Source organism: Triturus cristatus, chromosome 4_1 (genome assembly GCF_964204655.1).
Source record: "Triturus cristatus chromosome 4_1, aTriCri1.1, whole genome shotgun sequence".
Classification (NCBI taxonomy): domain Eukaryota; kingdom Metazoa; phylum Chordata; class Amphibia; order Caudata; family Salamandridae; genus Triturus; species Triturus cristatus.
The window spans coordinates 305,625,788-305,644,981 of record NC_140585.1 but is presented as its reverse complement, the minus strand read 5'-3'; the positions used below and the strand labels follow the sequence as shown (position 1 = coordinate 305,644,981).

General features: G+C 42.8%; 1 protein-coding gene and 1 long non-coding RNA gene across 3 annotated transcripts in view; one reads left to right on the top strand and one right to left on the bottom strand.

Annotated features, from left to right (window-relative positions):
• The window catches only part of CACNA1C (calcium voltage-gated channel subunit alpha1 C), a 2,189,932-nt gene that overhangs the window by 1,983,211 nt on the left and 187,527 nt on the right, over positions 1–19,194 (top strand). The window contains exons 39-40 of the mRNA XM_085652198.1: positions 465–567; positions 1,695–1,796. Of these exons, the coding sequence (XP_085508324.1) occupies positions 465–567; positions 1,695–1,796 (205 nt within the window). The remainder of the gene's footprint in view (positions 1–464; positions 568–1,694; positions 1,797–19,194) is intronic.
• Positions 15,296–17,379, bottom strand: LOC146854829 (uncharacterized). Of its 2 annotated transcripts, XR_014980758.1 has the most exons (4): positions 17,245–17,379; positions 16,461–16,568; positions 16,333–16,356; positions 15,296–15,913 (listed from the first exon to the last, which is right to left on the bottom strand). It is a non-coding gene; the product is annotated as an uncharacterized LOC146854829 (long non-coding RNA). The 2 variants fall into 2 exon arrangements; XR_014980757.1 differs by lacking the exon at positions 16,333–16,356.

Sequence of the window (19,194 nt, the reverse complement as noted above, 5' to 3'; positions counted from 1 at the left end):
CAAGGTAACAAATAGAAAGGTGTTCAGCAAGAAAACAATACCGCCACAATAGGTAATTTCGTATTCAGAAACTATTTACATGTTGATAGAGGTTTGGCTAGATGTGTTTGTGGAGGTGGTTTAGTGGCAGGCCTCTCTTACAAATACTCTGACTCTTGCAATACATTTTTGTGTGGCGGATAGAGGTTGAAGCTGTGTGTTTAGATCCTTGTTCTTTGTTTTAGCTCCACCTTGACATTGGCTAAATAGTTTTACTTAAGTCCATATTTTTAGGTACGTTTGATATTAGTTTACACCTACAACTTCTCAATTAGGTTTGTAATGTGATAGATATGTCTTCAATGATTGGTACCTGCTCACATCATATCTTGCCAAATAGTGGGGAATGGTGAGCATTAGTAAATCCACCTCAGCACTAAAATATGTTTTTATTTTCTCTCTCTTCTCCCATTATCTTCTTCTAGCGCTTAGTTTCCATGAACATGCCCCTAAACAGCGATGGGACAGTGATGTTTAACGCCACCCTCTTTGCACTGGTCAGGACGGCTCTGCGGATCAAAACTGATGGTAAGAAAGTCAACACTTGCCAGGGGTTGGGTATCTGCCTTCAGCAATGTATTTATGGCTGCATTTAAAACGTATGAGTAATTCCTATCTTTGTCAAACAATGCAGTAAGACACTCTACAAAAAACATAATGACATTCAGACATCCACAGATCATGATGGTGAGCGTGGATGTACTAAATATACCTCTTCATGTTTTTCTGTCCTTTCCCACCAAGGGAATCTAAATCTGTGTTCTTGCAAATTCACTACATCTCAATTTATGCTGTTTTTCACAAATTAAATCCCCAATGATTTACTCACAACCTCCCATATAACACTTGCACATTTGTTTCAGAACACACACAAGCTTTAGAACTCATCTCATGCAGGCACTCAGCTCATTCATATGTCAAGTCACTCTCACATATATGTATTTACTCACACATTAATTCCTTTGTTCCGTTACTTGTGTAGTATCTCATTCCTGTAGGTACAAATTCATTGTTATGTTGTTTTACATACATTACTGATGTAACCATTCATTCACTTAACCACAGATTCACTGACACCAGGTTTTATTTATAGGCAATCACACACTCATTTATCCATGCGTGGATACGAATTGTCACTTACTTGGATGTCTGCACTAATGCATTGTTTAATTTAAATAGGTAATCATTCCCATACGTGTCAATACTACTACTTACACCTTGTTATACTCCCATAAATGTTAACTAATTTATTGACGTATACTTTTACTCACATTGGCAGTCGCTCATTCATTAGGTCATTTACTTTTCTATTCACAATTGTGACACTACTATATTGTGATGCCCAAAATGTGGGCAAAAGGAGGCGGATGTACTCAATGATTTTTGGTGGCAGTCAGCCGGTACTAGAGACGGAACTAAAGGGGATGGAAAATCATTTGGAAATTGGGCCATCTGTGATTGGCTGGTTCCTTAAGGACAAATATAGCAATACCTGTGTCATGAAATGTCTAGCAAGTGAATACGTTTATAAGGCAAACCACCTTTACAAAAGAGCATAAGTAGAGTGGGGAGATACATTTAAATCCCTCTACAGTTTCTCCCTTTTTAGGTATGTTGTGACTGAATCTATACTTTTCTTTGGGATTGATGGACAGGTAATCTGGAGCAGGCCAACGAGGAGTTAAGAGCCATTGTGAAGAAGATCTGGAAGCGCACCAGCATGAAGCTTTTGGACCAAGTGGTGCCCCCTGCTGGTGGTGAGCACAGAGCATTTATCCGTTGATTTTACAATGCTTACCTATCCCCAAGAGCATGCACAAGCATGTGTTTGTGCGACAGTGCACAATAAATAAAGATCACTAAAAAGCTCACTATAGATAGGTATCAGCGTCTGTGATAACGCAAACTGTGGTGTTAAAAGCAACTAAAAGCCTTGCTGGGGTGGTGAACCTTCACAATAATGTTTAACCTCAGACATAATTGTTTTCTGCTGGACTATTTCAATTTACTGTGTACCTAAGACTACTTAATGTACCCTAGACTGTGACCCTCATTTAGAATAGGGCCCGGTCAGTCGATTTGCCATGGTGGCGAAGGAATGTACTCCACTGCTGAGGAGGAAGTGTAGCTGCCATACTTAGAGATCTCCACTAGGCAGAGATCTATGGGCCATCAGTAAAGCCACCTTTGTGGCTGCTCTATTGAAGGCGCTGAATCTTTGCTGACAGGGTGCCATGTTTAATGATTTTGTTACTGAAAAACAAATAGAAAATGTCCCTGGCATGCTTGGAGTGTTCTCACAGTGTGAGGATCATTTCTTTGGTTCCCTATTCAAGTCCACCTGGCTTTCCGTAGCAATGCCGAACAGGAAAACATTATTCAGAATGCCTGCCCTTTACTTGAGAGGGGTAGGAAGGGGGGTCAGTCTGCAGACCCAGTGAAGGCTCAGCCATCAGAAAAATAGTACAATATTGTACGCTCTGAACAGGAATATGCATTTATAGTTTGTATATGTTATGGTTCTAAAGCACGATTGGAATAGTCTCCACTACTTGATAGCTCTCCACTACTTGATAGCACTTTTTACTATTAACAACTGATCTTTTAGGTATGATGTGCCGAGCTTACAATGCGTTGCCCAGAACAAAAACAACAATATGGAATGAAAAAACACACACCCACCTACACACAGACATGGGCACAGATGATTCAGAAGTCTTTTTCTAATATTTGTATTCCCTTGTGACATCTCAGGTTCAGGTCCACACAGTGCAATGAGATTCCCATCACACCTGAATTCCCACAAGGATATAATATATATGTGTATATATATGTGTGTGTGTGTATATATATGTGTGTGTGTGTGTGTGTGTATATATATAACCAATGAAATTCCCCCGTTATCGTTAGTGCAGGCAACTATAACTCACGCGACCGCAATCCTCTGCTGATGCTAATACTGTATTTAGACACTTATTTGCCCATGTCTTCTCCCATACATTTTTAGCTATACATATATTACAAATATTTTTTTTTCATAAAGACACATATGTCATCAGCAGAAGATTGCGGTCGCGTGAGTTATAGTTGCCTGCACTAACTATAACGGGGGAATTTCATTGGTTTTTTATCAGTAAAATTTCCGCTAACTATAACATGTGTGAAACATATGGTTTTTTCAGTGAATTTGCAAGGTTTTTTAAATGCTAATTCCTAACTATAACGTGTGTGAAACCTATGGTTTTTTCAGTGAATTTGTACGGTTTTTTAAATGCTAAGTTACTTTACGCCATTCGTGGCGTGCGCGCCCACTTAACGCAGTTCGTTCCGTGCGCGCACGGTGCGCTTCGCGCACCGCGCGCTCACTTTACGCAGTTAGTGCCGTGCACGCACGGTGGGCACGTTACGCTAGAAGGGCCATGTACGCACGATGCGCTTCGCGCACCGTGCGCACATGGAGGACATATGATGCACTTCGTTTTGAAAGGTAATATTTTAATTTTTCGTAATTTTTATAAGCCATGCACAAATCGGGCACCATTTGCACACGGGGTGGACAGAGTGTGGATAATTTTTTTTTTTATTTATTTTTTTTAAATATTATAGTTTATCTCAACTGTTATAAGCCATGCACAATTGGTGGGCTTCGGCCACCAATTGCACACGGGGTGGGGAGAGTGTGGATAATTTTTTTTTTTATATAATTTTTTACCGTACGCGTACGGTAAGCGTAATCGGCGAAATTAGCGAAAAAAAAAAAATTCCGTTTTTGGCCTTGGGGGATCTTTGGGGACTCCCTCAACATGGCTATGTGTGTGGGAGCTGTCTAAACAGCCCCTTTACATGTTTTTGTGCTTTGTATTTTCATCATCACTCTCAGTGCGAGGGAGAAAATGGCGGCCGCCGCTTCCTGGTTTCGGCCGATTCGAATGTTTACTAAGATCTAAGAGCCAATCAGAATCGCGCTCGCGCACGCCACCGTACGCGTACGGTAAGCGTACCGTAAGCGCACCGTAAGCTGGCTCAGATATATATATTGATTTAAAGGCTATTTTCTCAGAATCTACTGAACAGATTTACACCAAACCTACAAAAGCCACTTCCTTGACCTGAGGACTACCTCTCTGCCAAATTTCAAGTAATTCTGTTCAGCCGTTCGGCCTGTAGCCCTGTCTAAAGGTCCTATGGAAAAATGCATGGGAAAAACGCGTTTTGGGACCCCCCTTTTATCTCAGCCCCCGCTTGACGAATCCCCCCGAGACTTTCAGGGTAGGAGCGGAGCGTAGCGCCTCACCTATTTTGAAAAATTTGCGAGGATTCGTCGACCGGCGCCAAAGTTATTCAAAATAGAATGTTGCGGATTTCCTATGGAAACGTGGTCCTAACTATAACTACCTACTGGCGACCGCCTGTAGGTAATATATATATATGTGTGTATGTATATATATATATATATATATATATATATATATATATATATATATATATATATATACATATATATTCACTGAAAAAACCATAGGTTTCAGGGGCGTTATAGTTAGCTGGACATTTCCCTCGTACAAACCCATTGAAATTCCCCCGTTATAGTTAGTTCAGCTAACTATAACTCGCGCCCCCGCAATGCACTGCTGATGACGTCATAATATTACATCACTCATGACATGGCGATGCAGCCCCCCTCCCTCAATAAATAAAGCCCCGGGGGGTGGTGGTCCCCGGGGCTTGGGGGGCCATTCAGCCCCCCACCCTATTTTTTATCTAGCCCCGGGGGTAGCGGTCCCCGGGGCTGGGGGGCCCCCCTTGGCCCCTAATAAATGGTACAGTGTCTGCCCCGGGATTTGCCCCCCCCCTCCCCCCCGGGGATAATTATTAAGGAAGAGCGGAAGCCCGCTCTTCGTTTTTTTTTTTTAGGCCGGATCCGCACACCCTGCGCGCATTTTGCCGTTTAAAAAAAGCTAAAACAAAAAGGGGTCCTGGGAGTCCTTCTGGGACCCCCTAAGCAAGTCTAGAGGGTCAGAGTATTTCTACCCTGCCTCCTTTCTATGTTTTACACACTTATTTCCCTTACTTCTTCAGCCTCGCTTCTACCGAGGCACAAAATGGCTGCCAACAGTTCCTGGTTTCGAATGTTGACAACCACTTGACAGCCAATTAGCATTCAGCGCGTGATCGGGAGGGTGCGTGTACGGTGCGCTGAGGGTGTGCTTAGGGTGTGCATAGGGTGCGCGGATCCTCCGAGGCCATAGATATATATGTACTTTTAACTGTAATTTTCTCAGAAATTACTCAACAGATTAACACCATTTTAGCAACAGGCACGAGTCTGAACTAAGGACTACCTTTTTGCCAAATTTGGTGTAATTCCGTTCAGCAGTTCGGGCTGTAGCTGCGGCTAAAGGTCCTATAGGAAAATGCATGGGGAAAACGCGTTTTGGGACCCCCCTTTTTTCTTGGACCCCGCTTGACGAATCACCCCGAGACTTTCGGGATAGGAGCGGACCGGAGCTGGCCAAAAGTTTGGAAAATTTCGCAAAGATTCATCAACCGGCGCCAGAATTATTGGGAATAGAATGTTGCAGATTTCCTATGGAAAATAGGTCCTAACTATAACTACCCACTGGCAACCGCCAGTAGGTAATATGTGTATATATAAATATGTATATATATATATGTATACACATATACACACACATTCACACTTACTCTCTCTCTCTCTCTCTCTCTCTCTATATACATATATATATTTGGTTTGGGAATTGTCCCGAGCCAAACGGCAGCACAGAGGACTTTGCAATTAAAACAGGTACTGAATTTCTGAAGCCCACTGGAGGGTTAAAACACCTTAATGAAATGGAAGTATTAATTAGCCTGACAAGATTACGGACCCCACCACGGGGATTCAATGGACACTACAACTACCGGCATGCTGCTCACCAGGGAGCACATGTAAAAGCGGCAAATATTGGTTGGGTGCTTTCTGTTCTTGCCAGTCTTCCCCCTATGAGGAAGGAGCACATTTGCTCCGAAACGCGTCAGGGAATGGATTTAATGAGAGATGTCAGCATCGGTTTTAAATAAAGGGTTTTGTTTAAACCGTCCTCTGTGGAGTAGCGTCCTTGGAGCTCTGGGCACCTTTGGGGACATATATATATATATATATATATATATATATATATATATATATCCAAAAGAACTACCCAACATTTGAGGCGCCACTCACAAACCGTGTTCAAACCTTCTTTATTGGCAGAATTTTGCAGGGAAACCGACATCGCTTCCAACAGCCAAAGCGATCTCCAAACATGTTTCTGGCTCCCAAGCCCTTGATCACTGGAGTCCATAGAGTACAAGGCTGCTTTTCGTTTCACGCTGCCCTCGCAGCGTTCAATTATAGTCCCGCCCTGATTGCGTGCCTCCCGGCTGCATTGTGGTCATTGTAGTATGGCAAAATTACTCCGTAGTGGTATTCAGCCCAGTCTTTCTATTTCTTATATTCCTTTAGTAGGTTGCTGTAGAAAGAGACTCTTGGGTCCCTGCTTGTACATACTGCCAAAACGGTCACGTTTGTTCCAATCTGCGGTATAATTTTCAGAGAGCGCAGGAGCTGTTTTGTAGCAGCGGGGCACCTCGCGACCCTGGGCGGGGCCGCTAAATATATCCAAAAGAACTACCCAACATTTGAGGCGCCACTCACAAACCGTGTTCAAACCTTCTTTAATGGCAGAATTTTGCAGGGAAACCAACATCGCTTCCAACAGCCAAAGCGATCTTCAAACATGTTTCTGGCTCCCAAGCCCTTGATCACTGGAGTCCATAGAGTACAAGGCTGCTTTTCGTTTCACGCCGCGCTCGCAGAGTTCATTTATAGTCCCGCCCTGTGGGCGTGCCTTCCGGCTGCATTGTGGTCATTGTAGTATGGCAAAATTACTCCGTAGTGGTATTTAGCCCAGTCATATATATATATATATATATATGTATATATATATTTGTATATAACACACAGCTAGCCATTCTGAGTTATACCCTGTCAGTGTGCCAAATGGAGATCTCTCACTGCTATGAAAGACACAGGGGGTTCTTACATCCAGTGGGCCCATAAATACAAAGGTTTTGAAGTTAGTATGTGCCAATTCGACTGCACTAGGGCACTCCAGTTTGGGGTTCCTCCATCAAGTGCTGGCCAAGCAGTGCCTGCAATTGGGCCATTGAAGACAGGGTAGATGAAAGTTCTTGATGGAGCCAACAGTGTTCAGCGTGGCAGGGTGCCAGAGAAGAGGCTAAGTGCAGCCCTGATTGCTAAAATCTCTGGAGACACAATATGGGGGTTCTTGTGGGCGGATTTATGCAGTTGACTCCCTCATTAGTGGCATCAAGTCAGTTTGCAAAGGCGATATGTGGGCACGCATATCATTTCCCTGACCTTACCTCAAAAACGCTACAAAGGCTTAAGGCATTAAATGCCATCAAGAAGAGATTTATTGCTAAAGTGATCCAAGTTGGCATTTTCCAGACAATCTGTATTTATTATTATTACTATTTGGGATTTATTGAGCGCATGGCTGTCCTAAGGCTTCCTAGCGCTAAGAGACACGTAGTTGGTTGAAGGAGAATCAGCATTAAAGATATTGCTTGAACAGCCATGTTTTAATTGCTTTGCGAAATAAGGGCTATGGGTCTGATTCCAAGACAGCTGATAACTGGAAGTGGAGATGACAGGCCTGGACTTACAATGTCTGATTAATACCTCTCTCAACTGCGTTTTCTCACCATGTGAATACCTCCAGGCACCAGACTTAATCCGAAGATTTTTCATAGCATTGCTTCCCCGCGCCAGTAGGTGGCGTTGTGCAGCTTCCCAGCAACTTCATCCTATCCAGGAAATTATATCGGAGCTGCATACAAAAGCCACCCCTGCGTGCTGATGTCAGTTGCTTTTTTTCCCCACCATCAGATGCGGAACTGGAGCTCGCTCCCAACTTTGCTCAATCTCTGAGATTTTTGGTGACAAATTCTTCTTTCATGTGCAAACAAACACGCTCCCACCAAAAGAACTGGGTTTTAGCCTTGTAGAGACTGTCACAAGCAGAAGTTTCTAAGAGATCTCCATGAGATCTGCCTCAGGTCTCAAGTGCAGTTACATGATTCCTGAGCTTGCGACAACTGTGCCCGAATGAACCCCAAGGCATTTTGGTATCACAAAGCCAAACTCTGTAGCTGAACACCAACAGAAGTCACAGAAGTCTCACTCTTGGTCGAAAATGAGGGCGTGGTCATGCTCCCACACTTGAGGCCGTTCTTGCTACACATATTCTTCTCATTCGAAGTCCTCCGGTAAGTTTAAAAAAAAAACATCCGCCTCTCTCAATTCGAGAAGTGGCTTTCAGGCCCCTACCGCGGAACCGATACTCCCGCTTATTCTGATGCACGCCACGAGTTTCTGGGTCCATTGGAGACATTGCTGTATATACAGGCTATGAAAGAGGCCACAGTGAGCATATCTGGTACCCTTCTGACTCCCTCTGGTGCGCCTTCAGGCCACACAGATCAGAGGAGGCCTCCAGTCAGGTTTCCAACAGTAAATTATCCTCAATGCCATCTGAGCCTCTTAACCCCGCTGTGGGGTCGCCCTGACTCTAGGGACGACGCCCAACTCTACTTCGATCCAGACACCAATATCCATGCTGATTCTTACTACGCCAGCCCCAATGCCGGTGGAGGACCTAATCATTTTGTTAGACTCTGAAACAAATCGATTGGACCATGACTGATGTTGTGTCAGACAGCACACTCAGTACGGCCTCATTACAACCTCATTACAACTCTGACAGAACACTTCCTCTCCTAGGAAATCACCCAAAAGCCTTCCACAACTACTTGTTTGACTCAGACTCCAACCATAGGCAGCATAATCTTGGGGATGATAATGAAGATAACAGGGATGATCCCTAATATTGTAATGATGTTAATTTACACATGGATTTACAGAAGCCAGTCTGGATACCACTCCTGACACTGGATTTAGAACCACCACTTTCCCCCACCCCGTCCGTCATCTGCAGAGGAATCAGTTTCTTTTGCTGTGGTCATCCAGCTTACGTAAAATGTTTTGGGTGTATAGCTCCCATCACTGAGTCAAGACCAATGGAAGTTCTGCATACTAGTCAGGCATTTACGGAGCCGCTTCTCACTTTTACTGAGGCTCTCACTGACACATGGGCCAAACCTTGCTCTTGCCCTGTAGAAACTTGTCAAGAGGCTAAACACTGCAGACCTGTACCAGGAGATCCTGCCTTCTTGACTCTGCATCCTACACCTGAAAGTCTGGTTGTCCAGGCCTCTACGAGCAGGCTCAATCCAAACTCATTTCCTACAACTCCTCCTAACTGAGTATCCAAACGTATGGAAGCATTCAGAAAATGAGTATTTTCTTTTGCCAGCCTTCCTTCATTTAGTAATGGTACCTGTCTCTTAGGGAGATACTCGTCATTGTGGGATATGGTCAGCGACAATTTGCCAACAGTACATGAGGAAATTTGTGCCAATTTAGAGTACATCATCCAGGATAGCCAGAATGCAGCAAAGTATGTGGTCAGATCTTAAATGGACTCCACTGACTGCTTAGGCAGGGCAGTTGGTACCAGAGTGGTGCTTTGGAGCCATGATAAGTTTCAAGAGTTTCTTGGGTGATATCCATGTATCACTAGTGGATGTGCCATTGGGTAGCACCCTTCTGTTTGCAGATCAGCCTGACCCAGCACTGGAGCACTTCAAAGAAGGCAGGGCCACAATGTGCTCCCTAGACCTCTCTGCGGCTGTGCAGCAGTATCCCTAGCACATTTCAACCCTTTCAAGGCTTCACAAGGTCTTCAAAGACAAAGTTAAAGGTCTTCCCTCTCGGCAACAGACCCCATCCAGTACTTTCGAAGCGAGTTAGCCATCAACATCCAGACCAGCAGGGGTACCTTACTGCACAGTCTACTCATCCCTTCCTCCACCCCTCAACTGCTAAAACTTCTAAACGCTTTAGTTTTTCCTCTGTGGTACAAGGCCGCCCTGTGCATAGCAGGATAAGTTATTAGCACCAAGGACAGAAAAGCATCACATCTAATAAATAAATGGATGCTCCTATTCATTTAACAAAGATATTTTTCCCCAAAGATTGTGTTGGTGTTGCACAGTACAAATATTTTCACAGAAAGCAAGAAAATTATGAAAGTATTGATAATTATGTGGCTGCCGTTAGAATTATGTCTGGATTGTAAATATGGATCTCTGTAAGAAGATTTAATCATGGATCAGGGTGTTATGAGCGTAAAAGATACAGCTATACATGAGAGATTATGGTTCAATGGGGATGCTAATTTACAGCACATTTTGCCCATAGTCAGGAATACTGAAATATCCAGTAAAAGTGCTAAAGTTGTCCAATCTGAGTCTGGTGTCAAACTTGATGAGTGTATCAGTATAGTGAACAATGAGGGCCGAACAAAAAAAAGGGGGGCAGAGATTAGCTTCCAAACAAAAAGAAAAGCAGAAGGAGAAATCTAAAGAACAGTCTGAAGACGTTCTTAAATGTTTTAGACTTGACAGTAAATTACATCTTGGCAATAGTAATTATTCCCTGCCTTAAAACAGAAATTTTCTAATTGTAGAATGTTAGGAAATTTCGCCAAAGTGTGTAAGAGGGAAAAAAAAGTAAGAGTGAAGTGTGTGGATGACAGTGAGATGAGTGATGAAGAAACTTATGTTTCTGACACACAGGGTGATAATAGATTTGTCCTCAGTGTAAAGGATGATAGGATTTTAAATGTGGACAATGCTATTGTTAGAGGAAAACCTTTATGCAACACGGCTATTTGTGGGGTGGAAATACAAATTTATGCCAATTGAGGTTCTCCATATTCTATTATTAACCTCTTCTATGCCCATGACGAGATAGTCTCGTCATGGAGCGCGGTTGCGCTGTGCCCATGACGAGACTATCTCGTCATGGACCCCGCCCGCTAATACAATGCCCGGCACAGGAGGGGGAAAGGGCGGGGCACTGAAGGGGTTAATGAAATTGTCTGGAGAACCAAATTTACAGAGATACTGGGTAATGTACTTGAAGAACCTGACATCTCCCCTGAGGTATATTTCGGTGAGAGAATAGATATGTTAGGTTTTTGAAAATTGGTGTTTAGGTTCAAAAACCAAGAGAGAGTTGGAAAACTATATATTGCTAGGAAAGGACCCTCTGTTCTAGGTTGGTTTGGTCAAGGTGAACTGGGAATCCTACTTAACCCTAGTAGTCCTAAACCTGTCATGGTACTGGACTATAGTGAGAATATGGGAATAAATATGCTAGTAAAATTTCCAAGAGTTTTCAGTAACAACATTTGAAAATTGACTGATTTTGAACACAGTATGGTTTTGAAAAGGGATGCTTGTCCCAAAGTGTTTAAAGCAAGAACTATTCCTATTGCTGTCAGGAAAGAAGTGAAAAAGAATTGGAAAGAAGTGAAAAAGAATTGGACAGTTTGGTTGCAGGGGTCATTATTGAACAGGTAGAATCCTCAGAATGGGTATCTCCTGTTGTGATTGCCAAACAGTACAATAGAAGTATCCGTTTTTGCATAGATTTAAGATACCTTAACAGTAATATCCTTATAGCTTATTTTCCCTTACCCCGTATATCAGAGATGCTCTCTTCTGTTAAGGGTGCTAGGTATTTTTCCACAAAAGACCTCTCTGCAGTTTAACCCCATATTGTGTTGCGTGAGAGTTGCAAAAATTACACAACTTTTATCACTCCTCTTGGGGTGTTACAATATAACGGAATGCCTTTTGGACTCAAGTCGGTAGCCGCTGTCTTCCAAAGATTGATGCATTCATTATTTGGTCAGTTACCCAATGTCCAGGATGACATACTTATTTACGGCCAAGTATTAGAAAAGGTTTTGCAAATACTGGGCACTTTGGGTGTAACTGTGAAGTCTTCTAAAATGCAAATTTGCTATTGAATCTGTGATATATTTGGGTCAAGTGTTATGCATGGATGGAGTGAAACCTAAACCAGAATTGGTGGAGGCAATACTTTCGGTCCCTGCACCTAAAAGTAAGGATGATGTGAGATCATTCCTAGAACTTAATGGATTTTATGCCAACTACATTAGGAATCTTTTGTGTAGAGTTTTCCAAATTAGACAGCTTCTAAAGAAAAAGTGTAACCTAAATTGACGGATTGAGTGTGAGAAATAATTTGAAGATGTCAAAAATGCCATTGCTAATGCTAACACTTTGTCTGGTTTTGATCCTAATCTCACTAGGGTCATCACCACTGATGCCAGTTCCAATGGTTTGGGTGCTGTATTATCCCAAAAGCAGGAAGGAGGGGGGAAGCTATGATTGCTTATGTTTATAGAGCTCTTACTGAGGCAGAAGAAAAACGTCCGTAATTGAGAGAGAGATGTTAGCCTGTGTATGTGGTCTAGAGGATTTTAGAGGATTTGTTTGGGGTAAGCAATGTGATTTGAGAATCGATCATAAACCTTTAGTTAGACTTCTGACCACAGATAGTTTGATTAAAGCATCTGCAAGCATTGCTAGGATGTCTATGAGGCTCTAGGATTTCATTTACAAAATATTTTATGTGCCTGTTAAGGATGAACTATCAGCAGATTTTTTTTTTATCTCGTATGCCTTTGCAAATGAAGGAAAATACTGGAAGTGCGTGGGAGGATTATTATATCACTCTGGTGCATGATGAGGGCCTTCCTTTTATTGAAAGAAAAGTTTGGGTGGTAGACATTTCCAAGGATGCTGTGATTCAGAAGGTCCTGAGTTATATTATGGATAAGTGGCCTGTCAAAGGGTCTTTAAGTTCTGATTTGAGGTGTTTCTGGAAGGTATCTTATTGAGGGGCGATAGAGCAGTGCCTTCAGTAAATTTAAGTAAGTCAATCTTTATGCAGTGTCATGAAGGAATTGAGAGAATTGAGAAAACGTTAAGACCTAATATGATTGTACTTTGTATTCCTAGGAATCCCTGGGAGATTATTGCTGTAGATATCATGGGCCCTTTAGGCAAAGAATCCAAGTATGCCATCTCCGCTACTGGCATTTTTTCTAGATGACCTGCTATCAAGATTGTGGACAAAGTGGACACAGATGCTGTGCTGATTTTTTGGGATACTAGTTATTACTGATAATGGAGTTCAGTTTTTGTTAACCCTGGGCGGAGCAGGCGTAGTGTCTCTACGCAAAGTTTCACGGAGTTGGAAAACAACTTTGTGGAACTTCACTCCACTCTGCGCCCTCACAAAGTAATTAAAAAGGCACTTACCTGCCCCGTGGCTGCCTCCTCTTCGCCATGGCTGCTCACCTGCCTCCTCCTCGCTGTCCTTCTTCACTGATAACCCCTACGCTGTACGCCTTGCGCATTCGCAAGATGTACAACGTAGGGGTTATCACTGAAGAATGATGGCGATGCCATGGCGAGGAGGAGGCAGCCACGGGGTAGGTAAGTGCCTTTTTAATTACTTTGGGAAGGTGGAGGGGCCGGCTAACTACGCTCAGTCGTAGTTTTGCCTGAACTGCGTGTTCGTAACGGAACGCGAAGTAGGCAAAACTACGCTGGCGGAGCGTAGTTACCCGCCCGGGCTTAGCTTTTGGCTGTGAAAGTGAAGAACTATTTTAATAGACTGGGATTAAAACATCATACCACCTCCCTCTATAATCCTAGTGGCATGATTGAGCGCTTTAACAGAGTACTCAAAGGCGCTATTCAATCTGGAGGTGTGAGTAATGATGATTAGGAATTACAAATTCACAAAACTGTGTGGATGTATCATACTATGAATGATGAAATTACAGGGTGAACCCCTTTTGAAATTATGAGGGAAAGAGTTGCAAGAACTAAAAGGAATTCCTCATGGTTGGTAGAAGGTTCTGCTGCCAACATATATTTGGATGTGGTGAGACACAGGATTAAAGACACTCATGACATATATAAGTCCAATTATGACCCCATGAGAGGTACTGCAAGGGGAGTGAGGTCATGGTAGGTATGTCTGTTAAGGTCAAGAAACCGTGGAGGGTTAAAAAAGGTGAAAGTCAATTTTTGGGACCATTTGATGTGGTGGTAGTCCTAAACAATTATGTGATGTTGAGCTTCGTGTGCCTCATACTTTACACCATCTCACAATAAGGCCCACTTTGTTTTTCTCTAAAATAAAGGTTTGGTGACAGAATGTCTGCCAGTATAGAATGGACGGCTAAGTGCTTGGTCCTTCCACAAAGACAGAGCTAAGAATAAGCACACAATAGGAGAATGCAGCTGTCTTTCAATGGATGACACCAACAATAAGCTAATAAGTTTCCCTTTAAAATGCAAGGGCTAAGCGGTTTGCTATGCCTGTGTTTAGGTGTAAAGCTTAGTGGAAAATATGGGATAAAAAAAATCTGAATGGCTAGAGTGCATCACATGTGACATGAGGAGCCATCTTGGAATGTTCTGGCGTAATGTGAAAACCCCATTTCATGATGGCAGCTAAAAAGAGCAAGGAGGCACGTGGGAAGAAGTGGGGGACAGCGACGTGCACAGGGGAGCAATGATGAGAATCTGGAGATGGAAGGGCTGAAAAGCAACAAAGTCGTAGGGCGGGATGACAGAGCAAAGGAGGAACGGAAGGGGGTTGAAAAGCAACAGAAGAACTGGGAGCCACCATCGGTGAGGATAGGGGATGAGGAAGGGTAAAAAGCAGTGGGAGAGGAGAGAGGACCATGGAGGAAGTGGAGAGGAAGCACTCGGAAAAGAGGGCCAAAATGTATTACAAAACAAGCAAAAGGCAGAGAGGGGAAAACATATGGACTCCCATTGAGTGATGAGCAAAAAAGAAGCATGAGTTCCTCAGTGGAAGGATACAACTCTTCGAGTCATAACATTGTAAAACAGCTATCCTCCAAAGGAGAGACAAAAAGCTTCAAGGATTCAGATTGACAAAAAATCCAATCAATTATAAGCAATGGTCTGGGCCAAAGCCCACTATGACTATCGGTATTGCACACAATATGGCTTTCGACAATACACAGCTACAGCTCTCTGTAGTTGAGACCTAAAAATAACCATGCACGGAACACTACTGAGGACTGATTGCCAACCAGTCAATAACTATTTGTTCAATCGAAGTTCAATCGCATCAGATAATTTCACAGTCTTACAATAAATTACAACATAACAGAACAAATACCACTTGGCCAATAAAACTGATGACCACCAAATTTATATTTTGTAAATACACTCGGAGATGGGCACTCTTCCACTAACCTATTTTCTATTCAAGCATAATTGTGAAATGTTTTAGAGAGACAGTAAAATAGAATGAATGATAAAATTACAGAGCAAATATTGATAATATGTTACCAATGTTATCAAATGTTGATAAGTGTATCAACGGGTGGATTGAAATGTTGTTCAAAGGAAGGCATAGGTGGTTTTACATAGTAGGCAAATTGAAAAGTACTCAAGATAGATACGTTAAAGGACAGTGGTATTATGTTAGGCAAATGGCGCTACACAGGAGAGTGACACAGATATTAATGTGGAAAATTATATCTTGTTCTTGGTGCTGCAGGCAGAGGAGAACCACCACACTACCCAAAACCGGTAGCAAAAAGCTACCTCCAAACATTAAAGAAAACACCCCAGCACACAATATGTTGTAAACAGAATTATCTAAACATGCATTATGTCGGCACAAATTCTGAACACATTGAGTACGCAGTTGTTCTTATTGTCGTTTTAATCCTTCAGTCTTCAGATCATCCTTTCACAACAGCCGACACGTGTTTCGTCGCTTAACATGGGAAATCGTCCCGCGACTTTATCAAGGCTGCACAGAAAAAAATATATAAACAGGCGATGTATCTAAGACACATTCACATATGTAAAAATGCATCTATGATTTGAGTTATTTTGTAGAGAAGAGAATTCAGTGACTAAACACGAATGAGCACAAGGTGCGAGATCATGAAAGTATTACCCGTTTGGAAAGGATATAAAATTAATATCCCACATGCCGAAGCGTATATGGAGAGAAAAGGTGAGTCACACGCGGAGTGTAAAATAAACCATTTTACTTTGGTTATAGTGTGCTTATGGTTAATATGGGCATGGTGACCATAGGGTGTAAACTAGCATTTGATTATCTCCTTGGTGTTGGCGTGAATTGGTGGTGATCAATAAAACGTGGGAAGGGTGTAGAGTCCCATGTATAACCAGATCGTATCACCAGAATAATAATGTAAATACCTATGTTTCTGCCTAGGTTTTTCTCTGTAAGTAATAACAAACAAAACAAAATCTAAAATAAGTGACTATTTCCCACACAATCTCCAATTTCTATCTCTAATTATGTCTAAATAGTAATAAACACCTACTTATATTGTGGTGATATTTCCAACCCACAAGGGGTTCTGTTTTTTGCGGCGTCCATGCTGATCGTGCGTTTATTTCAATAGTCCTGGTGTCTTGCTCTCTTTCTGTATCTGCAGCAGAATAGTGAAAAAGTCTTAGTGGTGCGGTATACTAATCCATAGTGTATTACCCAGTTACTAGATCTAGAGTCATTAAATCCCAAACATGGGTTCTCATTAATAATCTGTGTATACAACTATGCCTCTGCTGTTCTAAACGCTTCAATGTGCCTCTAATAAGTAAGTGATCATACACTGGTAAAATTCTATTTCCTTCCGGTTCTCTTTTCATTGATTATTTATTAAGCCTATCTGATTTATTGAAATCAATCACATCAAACCGTGTGATCAGCCGTATGAACAGTGTTCTGTCTTTTTATACGTTTTCAACATTGTGCCTTGAGAAATAACCCTATTAGCAAGAAAATAGTCTGTTCAAATAGTCACGAATATGTCCCTTAAGATATAGCAGAGATAACCACTTCAACTCGCATTTTCACATATGAAATCCAATAAGAATACAAGAATCCATTTCCTTAGTAAAAGGTATGTATGCCACTGCTTCTGTCTTTATATCATCAATCCAGCGCCAAATTTAAGTTAAGCTCAGCTCTGCGCTCTCTCTGAGTAATTAACACTGTTGTTTTCTATACTGTTTGTCTTTATATAAAGCGATCGCGGTATGCCCGCCGTCCGTAATCCTAGATAAAGAATTCCCCCAAAGTGTAAAATGCCGTCTTGTTCTTACCGTTACTTTCGTGCTTGAATCTCCGGACGCCGCAAGCCATGTGTATCCGAGTACGGAACACTGGCAGGTGGAAACGGACTGTGTCTAAATGCCGGCTTCCTGGAACGATACGTCCTCATAGAAAGAGGACTAACCCCAATCCGAGCTAAAGCGTCATCACAATGGAAGACACTAAATTCCTGTTTTCCAAATCGGCGGCCATATTATAATTGCAATCTGTACGTTGTGTGTGGGTCACCCTTTGTTGTTGAACCCAAGGGTGCTACAATTCAGTGATGGGTAATCTCTGATTTAGATACAAGCAGCAAGTTCTTTTTTTAAAATTAGTAAAGTAACGTGCTCTGTTCTAAATGTATCTATAAATATATATGTATAAAGGGATAAATGCACAATATATATATATATCATCAAGAGATAGAGAAAAGGTATATTTAAAAAAAAACATTTTTTGGGAAAATACATGACAGGGGCCCATGTTGTGTCCAACTACGTGTTCTTAGTGGATATGAGTGATTCCGACTATCACACCATGAATCAAGTGCTTGTGATTTAGGTTTAACACTAATCTGAATATGCGTGTTGGGAACCAAGTACAAAAGGAATTGTCGACAACGGTTTCGACGACGAAGACCATGACGACGATGACAACGACGGCGACGTCGTCGTCAATGCTGCTGACGACGAGCTCGTCGACGAGACCATCGACAGTTGTCCCGTCGACGATGAAGAAAGCTCCGTCGACGAGTGTACCGTCGACGAAGAAAAAGGCTTTGTGGACGACCCTGCCATCGACGATGATTCAGGCATCGTCGACGACCGTATTATCGACGACGATTCATACTCCGTCGACGAAGGTTACCGTGCCGTGGACGGGTTCGTCGTCTATTTCGTCGACGCTGGTGATCCCTTCGACGACGGCTCCGACGACGGGACCGTCGAAGAGTAAAATTTCTGGATTTACGATACAGAAGTTGAAGATTACACCGGAGATGACATCTCCTAGACAAGTGACGCCTTTACCACCATCCATGCTGCTGGATGAATCGGAAGATGAGGATGTGGATGAGCAGTATGGTGACGCCTACAGTCCCTCGGAGCTGCATGTCAAGCAGCAAGACACTGATACGGAGGAGTACTATGAGCAAGCTGAGCAAGAGGAACAACAATATGTTCAGCAAGAATTTCGTCCTCAGACTTTGCGACAGGACTTGATAGCTCTACCAGTTGCTCTGGTTACGGACTTGCAGATGATGTTGCAGGATTTCCTCAACCTTCATTTACGGAACCTGCCGATGACGACGCGCAGGATGTGGATACAGATGGAGACGATGAGGGGCACGTGGTCCCACTTACTGATCCAGGGGATCCGGATGTGGATCTAGATGATACGGGAATGCAAGATCCGGATGAGACAGGGCGGGACACAAACGTGTCGCCGCCGGCAGATATTGGGGGGTTCCATAATCTTATGGAGCGTGCATCCACAAGATTTGGGCTGCCTCTCACAGTGGAACAGTCGGACTGTTTCCTATACGATTTTAAAGCGCAGTACAGAAAGTCCGTCAGATCAATTCCTATCATCGAGCATGTATGGAATGAGGGGTTCAAGGTTATGCAGAACCCGGCAACGGTCATCCCGGTTTCTTTCCCGGCTGGAGAAGAAAGACAAGGCCCCTGAGGGCAGTCCTGCATGTCTCCTTGGACAACCAAAGCCTGACTCTGTGATATCTCAAGCCGCACAGAGCAAGTCCAAGAATCCTTCGACGCCTTTGATTACACCTCCGGATAAGGATGGCAGGCGGTTGGACAATGTGGGGAAGAGATTTTCCACCATGGCCAGTTTGTTGGTTCGGGCAGCAAATTCATTAGCCATTCTAGGCAGGTATGACCACCAGATGTGGTGTGACATGGAACCGTTTGTGGACCTCTTAACAGACTCTAATCAAGAGG